Source organism: Limulus polyphemus, unplaced genomic scaffold (genome assembly GCF_000517525.1).
Source record: "Limulus polyphemus unplaced genomic scaffold, Limulus_polyphemus-2.1.2 Scaffold2609, whole genome shotgun sequence".
In the NCBI taxonomy this organism is placed as follows: domain Eukaryota; kingdom Metazoa; phylum Arthropoda; class Merostomata; order Xiphosura; family Limulidae; genus Limulus; species Limulus polyphemus.
The window spans coordinates 142,596-157,487 of NW_013668219.1; the positions used below are offsets into that span (position 1 = coordinate 142,596).

The 14,892-nt window shown below is 32.9% G+C and overlaps 1 protein-coding gene across 1 annotated transcript in view; it reads left to right on the top strand.

The window, feature by feature from the left end:
• The window catches only part of LOC106467423 (KICSTOR complex protein SZT2-like), a gene marked incomplete at its 3' end in the record, with an annotated part of 86,873 nt that overhangs the window by 64,790 nt on the left and 7,191 nt on the right, over positions 1 to 14,892 (top strand). Inside the window, exons 18-23 of the mRNA XM_022395604.1 lie at positions 1,058 to 1,376; positions 5,808 to 6,774; positions 7,055 to 7,309; positions 8,290 to 8,467; positions 9,203 to 9,332; positions 12,741 to 12,974. Of these exons, the coding sequence (XP_022251312.1) occupies positions 1,058 to 1,376; positions 5,808 to 6,774; positions 7,055 to 7,309; positions 8,290 to 8,467; positions 9,203 to 9,332; positions 12,741 to 12,974 (2,083 nt within the window). The remainder of the gene's footprint in view (positions 1 to 1,057; positions 1,377 to 5,807; positions 6,775 to 7,054; positions 7,310 to 8,289; positions 8,468 to 9,202; positions 9,333 to 12,740; positions 12,975 to 14,892) is intronic.

Consider the following 14,892-nt stretch of genomic DNA (forward strand, 5'->3'; position numbering starts at 1 on the left):
ACTGTGTACATTTTCTTTTTATTTATTTCAATATCTATATTTTTATTTTACAAATAGCACAAGTGTCATGGTGTCTGTTATCACTACTTTTCAGTTAATATCTGTTTTACTGGAAATATTTTGATGTGGTTGATCCTCTTCTTCTTTTCCTATACTTCTAAAGATTACTGTGTTCATAATTATAGGAAATTTTATGTGTAAGTAACTTAACTAATTGCAATGGAATACACAATGAAGACTTGATCATTTTGTAACAATTTGTTGTTGTAGATTTTCTCCAAAATAATTTCCTGAATTCACTTAATATGTCATGGCAGTGATTAACTACAGTTAATTAAAACTTGTAAAAATCCTATTAGTTTTGTTGAGCTTGGTAAATAATTATTGGAAACTTTGTAGTATTGATAAACAACATGCAGTGATTGATTTTTGTTCCAAACTAGTTTACAACCAGCCACTGCGTGATCATATCAGTATAAAGCAATATAAACCATAGCATTTGGTATTGCAGAAAAAGTATTGTAAACTGTAATAATGTCATAATGATAATTTTCTGTAATTGTAGTCAGTATGAATTAAGATATTGTTTTGTTCATAATGTGTCTTAACTCTTTAAACACATAATTTTTTATGCATTCTGTCAGAATTATGTTCATGATGTCCTAATAATTATCACCATACCTTATAAAATTTTCAGTATATTTATAAAAAGTAGATAAAACATGGTTTGGATTAGCTTTCAGCCAAAGTGACAAATGTTATCGGCTGCTGTCACTGTCTGATGAGTAAATCTGAATTTTTGACTTGATGCTGGCAGTGTCTGCTTGGGTTTAAAGAATTAATTAGCATTAATGATTAGCCTTCCCAACTAATTTCTGTTAATCCACCTTGGGCTTAGTTTACACTGTATGTATTTTATCATCTACAAATACTACTTTGTCTTCAAAAAATGTAATTTATTTTGTCTTTTCAGCTTGCTTGGATTATTATTATTAATGATGGATTCTTAAATTTTGTAGGTGTTATGTGCTCTTAAGATAAATTTTTGTCTGTTCAGTTTCATTTAGTAGATCTGGAGTGCATCTCAGCCTTGGTTACTTTTGAACATTTGTGCTTGATGTGCCAGAATATGAAAGTTCCTTCTCCAAGGTCGGGACCTCTCGGAATGAATTCTTCAACTTGTTCGAGTAAAGCAGACCAACAACAGTCCATTCTCTCAGCAGCAAGGTCCACTCCAGATGTTATGTTATCCCAGATTTCAATCTTAAACCACAAACCTGAACCAACTATTACACAGGTGCCCTTTAGTTTTGACTTGCTTAATTTACTTCCCAAATGTCAGCAAGCAGAACTTCTGTTTTCCACACTTATTCAAGGTAGGTTTTAAGTTTTTAAGAATGTAATTTAATTGATTGATTGTTTTAATGCATTTTGGTCTACCGAGTTCTTTTATTATTTTATGTCCTGTTTCCATTTCTGATCTGGGCTCGGCATGGCCAGGTAGTTAGGGCGCTCAACTCACAGTCTGAGGGTCGTGGGTTCGAATCCCTGTCCCACCAAACATGCACTCCCTTTTGGCCATGGGGGCGTTATAATATGACAGTCAATCCCACTATTTGTTGGTAAAAGAGTAGCCCAAGAGTTGGCGGTGGGTGGTGATGACTAGCTGCCTTCCCTCTAGTCTTACACTGCTAAATTAGGGACGGCTAGCAAAGATAACTCTCATGTAGCTTTGTGCGAAATTCAAAACAAACAAACTTAATTTCTGATCTGCGCAATACAGAATAAATGTTTAATGCAAATGATAATTTGTTTGTCTGTTACTAAGTTATGCAAGGTACTCAACAGTTTGTATTTGTTTCAATTGCATTTTGAAATATATATGTTTAGATATTAGTGTTTAAAAATGACAGTTAAGTATCTTGAGTATTTTTTATATGTTTTCAAAGAAGATTGATTTCTTAAATTATTTTTAAGTTTAAGTAACTATACCAAAATCTTTTTAGTCAAGATTGTCAGCATAAGAAATAACATAAGAAATATGGTAACCTAAATTATTTGCTTTCATTATAGTAGGTTTGCCATTTTTTTTTCCTTTGACTTGAATGATTATCAGAAAAGCTTTGGGAGTAGATTCATTCAGTCAAGATTGGAGGGGTCTTCACCTTCATGCCTACTCTCCGATTAGACTCCTGTCCAGAGTCTTTTCCCCTATTCAGACAACTCCTTGTCGTTTCCTGCTTGTTACTTTGTATTGGTCTGCTCCGATGTGGTTCCTTCTGCTTTGGCCCTTACTGGAGCAACATCTTCTAGTCTAACTTTGTCCCAATCTCTCCTCTGACAACTGCAATTGGACATAGTTCATTCCAATATCACCAAACTCCATCTTCGCACATGGCTTTTGTTCAGTCCCTTGCCTCCGCTCAGGGTACTTTTGGTACCTCATCTTTCCCAGTTTTTTGTCTGGTTGTTTGATCAGGGTTTGTCTGTATCAACTGTTTCTTTTTACAGGGTTGCCTTGTTGAACACCTTCTGATTTTTCTGCTTCCAGAAAGCTTTCTCCTCCTCTGTTATTTCCATTCTTTTCTGCTCCTTTCCTCTTGTTCATCCTTTATGTCTGTTTGGTTTGTCATATTGGATATCAATTTTGTCCTTCATGCCATGTCCAGTTCTCCATTTGAATCCATTGCTACATGTTCCTCATACCATCTTTCCCTTAAGTCCTCTTCCTCCTCCTCCTCCTTGTTTGTGGTAATCATTTTTCCAATATTTATGCCATTGATGTTTCCCGCACCCTTTACCATTCCTTTTATGTTATCTTCTATCCTGATTGAGCCTTCCTTTCCAAGACATCTGCTGCCCAAATAGGTGGTTTGGCCTTTTCTCCTATTTCATTACCTTCCGTTTCCCACATTTACTCGTGTTTGGTTCTGGATAGAGTTTTTTTTGTCCAGTTTGTTCCCTGATATGTTATGTGTTCCATAATGCCTTCTTTCATGTTATTTTTCCTGTCTATTTGTTTCAAGGATTCCTTCTGTGTCTCCTATTGCACTCACTGGTTAGGTTTGTCAACTCATATGACTGTTTTATTTTGACTTGTCCATGAAAGGTCGCTGTCTGCACAATGTTTCTTCTCACCCCATTTGTCATCAAATTATATCTTTATCTGCTCGCCTTCCCCGGCCTTTGGAGGAAATCATTCAGGCTGGGATATGCACTACTTCCAATATATTTGTTGCACATTATCTGGCTGTGTCTTCCTCGTGCAGGTATCGTCTGCCTCCCATGACGATTCTACACGTCTGTTCACCTTTGACTGCAGTAAGTCAACATATTACTTTTCGTTTATATTCTTAGTTGATATATATCATATTTCAGGATCCCACCTGGTCAGGTATGCTTCTTATTTTCACTAGATATGAATAATTCTATAATGCTCACTGTTGAGATGGAATGTTTCCATAAGACCACTGGCAGCTTTTCTAGTGGTATGTATATCTATATATTTTTTTACTAAAAGTTACTAGTTTCATTTATAAAGGACTATCACTCATGGACCTCATGAGTAAAGCAGATGTGGATTTCTGCCCATCCCTACTGACCCATGATTCCCACAATCAGGGTTTATCTGCTTTTCAAAATAGGGAATTGCAGACACCCATTGCACTGTTTCTGGTGTGTTGTTCCTCTGGACTCCTAACTGCGTATTTCCCTCCTTTTTCCTTCTAGTGGAGTATGGGAGTCCTTACCACTTCCGGTTCCCAGTCGCTGGAGTGGTGGATCGCAGAGGTTTCCTTCAGAGTGGTTTTTGAAAAACAAAACTTTCTAGCTCACGTATATCCACTTGGTAAGAAGAGGGCTATAGTTATTATAATGATTACAGTACTGAATAATGAATTATACAGTAATATTCAGTATCCAACATGTTTCCCCTGGATGTTTTTGTTTGGGCAGACAGCACTAATTGATTAAATATTTCTTATCCCAAGGTGCTTCCCTTGGATGTTTTTGACTGGGTGGGCTGCACTTGGCCTATTCAAATACATTCGATGCTCCTTAAGCCCTAGCCACATCTTGTTATTTTGTTTTTCTCTGTAGCTCATTTACTGACACTGTAACTCACTATCACTCTGTTTGGTACTATATCTTGTTTCTTACAATGTCTTGTTATGACATGGATGTGGACAGAGGGCTAGTTATGATGACCTTCACAATCAAATTCATAACAGTAATTTATATATTTCATAATCCTACGTATCCAAGGCACTTCTCCTGGATGTTTTTATTGATCATTATATCTTATGCGAGGTGTTTCCACTAGATGTTTTGCCCGGATGGACCACACTTGCCGTAATCTAATGTAACCCAAGACACTTCCTTTGGCATGTACATATAAGGGAAAGTGGTTGTATACTCACAAGCCTTTCTATTTTTGTCCACTCCGTACTGATTCATGTCATAGTTATCCAGCACTTCCTAAACTGATTCAGTGCTGTACATCTCCTTATTGACTCCAGTTGTGCCTGTCAATTAATTTCTGACTAAATTGTGTCACTGTATTTATTGCTGGGTTGAAGAGCATACCTGTTCTAGCTTTGAGTGAGAGGAGGTGATATCGTTTCGGAAGTTAATATTTTCTTACTCTGAAAATGTATTTCTGATAGGTAGTTACCTTCTCTCACCCACTTTCCACCCTTCCTCCTCACTGAGATGCTGGGGTTTATGGATTGTGCCTTCCAATTCTTGAAAGTGAGGATTGTTCTAGAGTAGTAGAGGGAACTAGCTGTGCCAGTATAGATGACACAGTGCGATTGGTGGAGAGTAGCCACATGATCAGCACATGTTCTGAAATGGTGCAAAACTGATGGGGTATAAAGACTGGTGCACTGTACCAAAATTTGTTTTAGCAATGCTTAGAAGGCAGACCAGGATTGAGATAGCTTTGGGTGAGAGGAGGTGAGTACCTATCAGAAGTACGTTTTCAGAGTAAGAAAATGTTAACCTTCAGATCTCATGTGACAATTTTTACAGTGTTCTTCATATGATATAGTTGAAGATAGTCAAATCCTACTTGCTGATAAAGAAGTTGGTCAATTAAGACATGATTTGTACACTTTACCAATTTTTCTCATCTTTGATTCTTTTGGTTTGTCACCAACAGTTTGTATTCACATTAATTTCAAGTGATAAGTGATTTCCCTTTCAAATATATTGTTGATAAATTCTGACAGAGAGTGTCTTTGAATAAGTGGCTAGAAAAATACATGTTTAATATCAATGATCTTGTTCCCTTTGTTCTCCTGAAGAAGAATAGTCACTTATTCGAAAGTGCTTGAGTTTTGGGTCTTATTTTAAGTCTATTACACTTTATATGTGATCCTTTGTGCTAACTCTTTTATCAAAAATTATCTTGTTAGATGGACACTATCATGCCATTTTGAATGTTGGAGAGATTGTTGATGTTACCCATATTTAGAAGCCTGATAATGTCATGACTAAATATCTTTATTTATGTCCCCTGGTGACTTAGATGCAAGTTGAAGAGCTTATAATGTTAAAATTTGGAAATTGAATTTGTATGGTGGATACAGTACAGAAGACACATTGTGCAGATTTGTATTTAGCAACAATCAAACAAACTTTCATTTTTAGGGCTTAAGTAGTCACCAAACACATCACATGATCAGCGTGTTTTATGTTTACAAATGTGAATGAAGAATCCTTGTTTTCGGGCAGTGTGTGTGTATATATCTAATCTTGTTTTGCTCTTATTGGTTTTACATCCAACTTGTTTTTTCTTTCTTTAGATATTAACAGTCCAGATAATGATGATACTGAAGAGAAAGACATTTCCAATATAATATTGTTTCATTTTCTTATGGAAAACCTAAAGAAGATCCATGATAGAGAAATTATTTTGGGGCCAAGAGAAATTGAACAACTTCCTAGGAAAATTTTTGAAAGAGAAAGGGATCCAAAAGCACCTAGCATACCTTTTCTTTACCAGTGTGGCACAGATATTTTTGTTACGGGAGATAGTAAAGACAGCTCACCATTGCTAAAACAGGGCTGTCAGAATGGGCAATATACCTTAAAAGATGATTACGATGATGATAACATAGTGAACTGGAGATGTTTTGCAAAGTATGCTTCACCACACCATGTGTTACTTATTGTAATTCCTGCTTCTTACAAAGATCTAAAGAGGCTTATGTTAACTAAATTGGAAATGGATGAAAGTCAGTTGAGTGCAAGATCTGTGAGGCTTGTCAAAAAAGTTGTTGATGCAAATAGTTCATCACAGAGAGATGAAGCTTATAAGATTTTTCAGGATGGAGAAACCAAAGAGGATGTTGAAGGTAAAAATGAGTCAGTAGATGATGCAACTCTCCCATTGCCTGTTGAACACATGGTGAAAAATGACAAACCTGAAAATATTTCCACAAATCAAGCATATGGTTGTGTCATATTGCCAGTCTACATCTATGATTGCCATCTTGGATCAGTTATTAACCAACTCGTTTATGAAGAAAACTTTAAAAAGTGCCAAGATATTTACCAAGACATGACCTTTAAGATTGATGGCTCATACAGTGAGGCAGAGAGCATAGGCTTTTCATGTTATGAGTCACAACAGAGCCAAAACTCTAAACAGCCATCACCAGAATGCAGGTCAGAGGAAGGAGAAACATATTCTGACAAATTATATCTTAAAAGGCACTGTAATCTTGTTGAAGCAGCATTTTCAAAGAGCTTTGTTTATGCACTGTTCAGGTGTGTTGTGGTTTGCTTTTTTTTTGTTTTTCACCAAGTAAAATGTGACAGAATCTTAGCAAAATACCATTTGTATGCATGTGAAACTTAAAATTCATGTTTACAAAACTTTATTATTTTTTAATGCAAATTAAACTGATATGCATGTTTACTATACTTTTTTTTCAAATTTTAAATTTAAATTAGAGTAATTTGTGCTAGACAGCTTAAGAAACATTTTTAGTTAAAGATTATACAGACTTTTAATTCATGTCTTTCATTATTTGGCTGATTTATCTAGGTGTCTTCATCATGGCTACCACCTTGACAAACAAGATGTGGAAGCAGTTGTGGATGGAATCTGCCAGGAAAATCTACTTGAAGTGGACATTACTCATTTTCTGCAGATGATCTGTGGGCATGTAAAAGACTTCAAGGTCAAAGTCTCTATGGAAGAGACCCACAAGTCATTTGAAAAGAGTTCCAGCAAAAAAAGTTTGGAGCAGGATAGAGACAATAAAGATGGAGATGCTAGTATGATACGGGAAGGAGAAAGGTGCGAAGTTAAATATGTGAAATAAAGTTAGTGTACCATGTAGATTTGTGGGTTATCACTCACAATAAACCATTTATAGGAACTAAAGGTATACATGTAAAAAAGTAAATTCAGTCATGGAACAAGATTCAAATTAAATAACTAAATTCAAGAAAAAAAGTTACAAAATTAAGTACAGAAATTATTTTACAAAATAGCATTTTCAGTCCACATGACTATAAAAATGAAAGTTTAAGAAGAAGAAATGTTCTTACACATCTAAAGAAAACCTTCCTGAGGGCTTCTAAGTATAGGTCTTTAAAGGTATAGGTGCTTTAAACTTTTTTGTATTTTCTCTTGGTCTCCTCATCCTTTTCATTGATTTCTTCATTTATACATACAAAACTACACAAGTCAAAAGATGTAGTGGGTCCACAAAAGCTATTGTTAAAGCTGACAAAGGAAACATTAACATTAAAAATTGAATTTATCTAATGATCTTTGCATGGTACCAAATAATATAAGTAAATGGAAACAATTATCCAGGGTTATCAAATATTGCTAAACATGGCCTATCAAAATCTTTGACTTTGATATCAATTTGAAACTAACAATAAACAGAAATAATGGTTGGAGATGGCTTGAATGGGTAATGAAGAAAAACTTTAATATAAGTTTAATATAACAGCAAATGTACAATGTTTCGACAAGGTTTTGTCATCATCAGGTACCTGATTGTTAACTGATTGTCCTGTATTATACAGTTTGGATTAATTGTGAAGAAAAAATAATTCTTGTTAAATATCTCAAAATCCATTATGTGGTATTAAAATATTGGTGATACATGTAATACAAATTGTTTTTTTAAGAAGCATAGTGAATGTTAACTTGTTTTATTTGAGAAGTAAAGAAAAAGTGGTGCTCATTCTTGATGATATTTTTCACTTGAGCATTTTGTATCTGAGTATTATCTTATATTTTTCTATCCCGATGTTTCCTAGTTGGAGGAAAGATTTTCCTTTGGACCTTCTGCGACGCCATCATCCTTGTGAACCTCTCCAACAACTTCATTCAAGCATTAAACAGAAATTCACCAAAGTCTTTCAGACTTTCTTCCATCCCATTCCCTCACTTCCAGACTTTTATTTTTTCAACTTTTCAGAACAGCAGGTGCACCAGGTAACATTAATGTTTTATTTAGCTAAGAGAATAAAAAAAAATATATAATTTGAGTGAGGTTAAGCTGTTAATCTCTTGAGGCTAACTTTCTCTAACCTTCAAGGTATGTATTACCCTTTGTATTTAAAAAAAAAAGTAGGTTAAAAAGTTTTGGCTAGAAACCTTGAGCTTACTTCCTGTAATTGTAATTTGCATTTTCTTTTAACAAATTGTCTCACAAAACAAAAGTTAAAAGTATTGGTCAAAAAGGTTTGTCAGCTATTTCTTGGTAGTCAAGAATTCTAAGATTGTGGATCACTTCAGGTTAGTTAAAGTTAGATTAGGTAAAATAAATAATATTAATATAATAAAAATGTTTAATGAGGCACGCATGAGAGCATGTTATAATTTTATCACACTATATAATTCTTATGCTTCTTTACTAAACCATTATGTATTTGAGATTATTAAGTTGTGTTGTCCAAGTATCTGGCAACTGTCAATACATTCATTCTTTCAAAATGTCTTTTCAATGCACACAAATAAGTAGAAGCATTTTATAAATTAGGGAATAGTTATTGATTTGATGAGAGTTTGTTTTTACTTTAATTTAGCTAGCTTTTGTAGTTTTGACTTCAATGTTTGCTTGTAATTTATTGCTTTTGAATAGTGTTTTGTGGAATGTAAAATGAAATGTATAATTTAATCATAAAGAATTATATTTGCCAGTAATATTCTTTGAAAATTTATGATAAGGTTGAATATAACGAAGAGGCTGAAGGTATAAATGAACTATCAGATGATGATGAAAATGCAGAGAAGAGTGAAACAGAGGCAGATTCTCAGATGGAACATGTCAGATTTGTGCCTGATCAAGAACTGAATGGTGTGATTTATTTTTGTAGTTCCTTATCAAAATTCTTAAATCTAATATAGTATGTGAATGCTAGTAGTTTGATTTTTCATTTTGTTAGTTTTTCTGTTCCAAGAGAGATTTTGAGATTTTTTGCTCATTATCTCTCACCCAATAATATCTATAGTTTGTTTTTACACTTTAATGATAAAATACTAAGTAATTTTGAAATAGAACATCATTAAAAATATTCTAAGAAGTAGTTATAATGCATTAACATATTATTTTAAAGGAAATGATAGTTTAGATGTTACAGTTTCAATGGTGAATGTGTTACTAATTATTGTACGTTTAGCTGTAAAATATTCTAACTGTATTCGTTAAACTGACTTTATTGTAAGTTAATGTTAATAGACATATGGATTATTTATTCTTTGGCTAAAATGTACATGTGTGTGTTACATGCTGTTTAGTAAAGGTAACATTTACTCTTTGATAGTTTGAGCATTCAATATGTAAAAAAACACCTAATGTAAAGTTATGTGATATTTAGTTTCATGTAAACTTATCAGAAACACTTGAAGACAAGTTTTGCATTATCATTTACTAAACTTATGAAGCAGTTAATTTGAATTGAGTCTTTATCAAAATTTTAATCATTTGCCATTACAACAAATGAATAATGAGTATTATTATTATATTTTTTATACATATTATATAAAATATTGTTAATTACCATTGTGTAAAAGACTGTTTTACATTATCAAAAACCATTACATAAATGTTTTGGTTTAGATGTATAATCTTTTACTCACAACAAACGACGTAAAATAATTGAGATTTGTCACACGCTATCCAAACACCTGAAGTATTTTCAGGTTATTAGAGGTGAGTAAAGGACTATACATTTAAACCAAACAAACCACTATATGAGGTCTACTTCTTTCCCAAGCAGCACTGATGAGTTGTGGATTTGGTGAAACTAGTTTGATCCAGCAGAAGTAGTAAATGAAAGAATAGATTAGGCCTCTTCTGCATCATCTTTTCTTCACTGAAATTCATGTTTTGGTGAAGAAAAAAAATTAGCAAATGAATTATGTAAAAGTAGTAAACTTTTGAGACAAATTTCGTTATTTTTTATAGTTATTTTAGTGTAAAATGTGTATATTTAAGGGATTTAAAGTTATTCTGCTAAGTAAAAACATATACAATTGATTGTGTACCTGTAAGTTATTTTAAGTATTGCATTTAATAAATGAACAAACAATGGCATTAAGATGATTTGCATTTCAGTGTGCAGCTTAGTATAATTCATAGCTCTTCAAAGTATGTTACTAGTATTCAGAACTTGAAAGTAAAAACCTTTAACGTCATTAAAGCTTAACATATCTTATTATCAATAAGATTTTGTTTAATTATCATTCATGGTCTTGAAAAAATCAACCCCAAGTTTTTGTTATGGTATTGAAGCTCCTAATTATATTTTATTTTTTCTAAAGGATGAAAAGATGTATATTTTTCTTATAAACTTCTGATACTGATTTTATGAACTTTTTAAAAGTTTGAAGGATCATTTCATTTTAACTGTTACTCCCTTTAAAGTAAACATGTTCTTAATAATGAGATTTAAATAGTATGCCTGAAGGTGTTGTGTGTCATGACATAGATGACAAAGCATTATATTTGTATGTATTAAAAAAATGGGGAAAAGTTTGTTTATTTAATGCAATCACAAGACACAAGGTTAGCAAATTCAAAGCAAATGATGCTTGGTAATGCCTGTATACATAGTTTAGGTATATCATACACAAGTGCTACTTCACTATAAATGTGATAATACAAGTATGTTTCATCCTGATGCATTGTAACTTATATTTAAGTAGTCTAAAAATAATGCCTTTCAATAGCCGAACGTACTCTACTGTAGGTATGTTTTTGAACTTTAATACATTTCCAGGTGTGAAAAAAGCAAACAGATTTTACTGCTAGGTGCTAACTCAGTTTTATATTATTCCATTTCACATATCTGAAAAACTTTCTTGATAACATCTAATTGAATTTGAACTTTTTATGATCATGGCAAAGTTTGAAAAATATATTTTGATGAAATTCTGAAGTAAAACGAATCTTTCTATACAATAAGAAAATGTGACATTGCTTTTATAAAAGGTTGTACAAACAAACTTCTTGCTGATCAGTTTTGGCTGTTGTGTATATGGGAATGTCTGCATTATATGTGCACATTATAGAATATGAATTGTTCCTGTATTTAATAAGGAAAGTAGCGAAATTGTCTGGAGTTTTTTGAGTTATTATTACACATTTTTGTTATTTTGTTTTCACTATCAGGTTAACTATTGTTTATATTCATGTAAGAAGCTTTCTTGTTTACTTTTAAACTTGTATTTTCATTCATGACATATTATGGAATTCTTTTTTCTTGAGCATAAAAATTGGCCCCTATGGTTAGAGTACTCGACTTGCAATCTGTGGGTTGCAGGTTTGAATCTTGTCACTGAATATACTTGCCCTTTAAGCCTTGAGGCATTTTAATGTAGTGGTCAATCCAATTATTCATTGGTAAAAGAGTAGCCCAAGAGTTGGTGATGGGTGATGTTGACTACCTGCCTTCCCTCTAGTCTATCTCTTCTAAACTAGAGACACGTAGCACAGAAAGTCCTTTTGTAGCTTTGTGTGAAATTCTGTAAACAAACATAAAAATATCAAATTGCTACAGAACCAACTTTGAAGATCAACAACTGCATACTAATACTTTTGTGTTCAACATATATACAATGCTAATGTTAAAATAAACCACAAGACTACCATATTACTGATTTTCCCCCATTGATGTAATAAAAAAAAATATTTTTCATTAAAGCATGGAAGTGTAAAGCAGCAAGAAGCCTGTTGCACCATGTAATTTAAGAAAGATGTCTTTATGAGGCAGATACTATATGTATTATTGAAGTAACTTGAAACATTTTGTAACTGCAAACAAGTTATGTATATTTTTTTGCTTTAGAATTTAGTACACTGCATGAAAGAGAGTACAATACTGTATATTCACTGTTAGTAAGGAATTTGGGAAGTTCTTTCTAGCAAGTGGAGTATTTTCTTACCACATTTTTACCTTTTAAAGTTTTATATTTAGCAGGTGGATAAAAGTGTTACTTAAGTAATAAAAAGAATTGAAATTTACAGTATTTTTAATTTAGATTTTCTTGTTATGCACCTAGAGAGAGCATACTGTAAATTATTTATCAATAGGAAATGAATATATGATTTGATTATACTTGATGTTTTGATTATATTTTAAAGGAAAATAGGTAAGCTTATGAATGATTTGAATACAAGTTTTTATTGTGAAATATAACTATTTTTTCAAAGTTACCATCCTGTTTCTTTATGATCTTAGAATAAATTTAATAATTTCTCTAGATTTTCCAACTAAAGATGGTGAAGCACCCTCTTGTGAGGAAGCTAGCAGTTTGTCAGAGGACACAAGTGTTGGTAGGCAGTCTGTCTTATCTTCACTTGAAGATGAAGATGAGATGAATAATCGGCAGAATCTAGGACTCTCTATTCCACCACTTTTTGTTCATTTGACGTGCTCAGTGCGAACAAATCATAATGTTGGAAACTGTTCCTTAAAATCTCTGCCTACCTGTCTTGGTAAGATACTGTGTTCTACAGTTTTGAGTTATCTTAAATAATAACATAAAATTTTGAATTTAAATGTATTTAAATGTGAAAATTCAAAATGTTTGTGGATATATGAAATATTTTTAAACCATACTAAATTTTGGTAAATTTTGTGCATATCTTAACTAAGAAGAGCAATTTATGATGGATAAATTAAGATAGTATGTGTGATAAAACCTAATAGTGCCGTAATAGTTATCTCGTTAAAATAATGGGTTTATTTGTAACTATTTTGGACATATAATTAAATCTGGACCTCAACATTAATGATTTAATTACATGTTGAGGCACCCTATGATGAGAACCTCATCCTACTGAACTATACATTTATAGAAACACCATCTGCTCAAGCATCACTAACCTTAGTAACACCGTCTGCCTATAGTAACTGACCCTTTGATATCAAAGTATATCACTATATCCCCTAAGACAGCTGCACCCTCTGGTACCACTTTATGGAACTATGATTCCTAGCAACATGCTTTCTGTTGAGTAACACTCAAAGTATGATGTTACATGACATTTCTTAGCAACACACTCTGGCAGCAGACAACCTCCATTGTTACGTGTCATTGTGGCATGACAACTTTCACCTGTCAAGTGTCATGGTGGTCTGGCAATGTGTCCCTATGAATTCATCGTCTGTTTTCACTTCATCCCTAGCAATGTACCCCCCCCAAGGCAGCTAGTCAGTGAGTGGAACTACTCTCACATGGAACAAAGATATTTTTGGGTATTAATCGTCATCCACTTTTCTGGTAGGTCATCTATGGAGAGAAAATGTAAAATGTGAGAGTTTTGGTGTCTGGGTTTTGTGAGTGGGCTGGAATTCTTTTGCAGTAGGTGTCTGTGACTTGTTGGTGTTAAATTCGAACAACAAATGTGAGAGTTTTGGTGCCTGGGTTTTGTAAGTGGGCTGGAATTCTTTTGCAGTAGGTGTCTGTGATTTGTTGGTGTTAAATTCGAACAACAAATGTGAGAGTTTTGGTGTCTGGGTTTTGTGAGTGGGCTGGAATTCTTTTGCAGTAGGTGTCTGTGACTTGTTGGTGTTAAATTCGAACAACAAATGTGAGAGCACACAGTCCACTTGTTTTAAAATGATACATATTCGAAACAAGTCAAACGTATGTTCAAAAATTCTTTACACTATAGGATATCACAGTTGTATCTAAAACTCCAAATAATTCTCTTTTCTTGTCAAAAGTCTATTCAGCCTGATTCAATTGCATTAGAATCCAATTAACAACAAGCATTATTTTTCTCTATTCTGTTTCTTACTATACAATCTGTGATAAATTCACCTATATTACCTCATGGGTTACCACAGTTGTATCTCGAACTTCAAGTAATTTTCTTCTTTTGTCAAAGTCCACACAGAAGGGTTCAATTACTTTAGAAGACCATTTGACTAGACAAATTATTCTCTTTATCTCTAACTCTCTCAACACGGGGTCGGTCAATTTGAACCAAGTCACATGACCTTTTGAACTCGTTTAAAGTCTTTATAAATTTAATACTTATAACTCTCAATATATTGAGTATATTTTCACAAAATTTGGCAACCTTTCAGTTAATATTACAAGTCTTTCACATACAAAGTCATATTTTTTAGTGAAGTATTTTTAATAAAATAAAATAAAGATTTGTCCATGAATATATTGAGTATTTGTTTTGGATAGTCCGTGTGCAAAGTAATTTCCATGTTAAGATTAAAAATACTTTTCCTCATCTCAAAAATTTCAAATTTCCTTTGTGTAATCCCTAAAACCTCCTAAATGCATTTCATAAAACTAAAACTTTATAGCATATCTGCTATTTTCTCTTCCCCATCTCAAAATGGAATTAATCAATTTGACTGACCTTGTAACCACCAAAAAAAAAAAAAAAA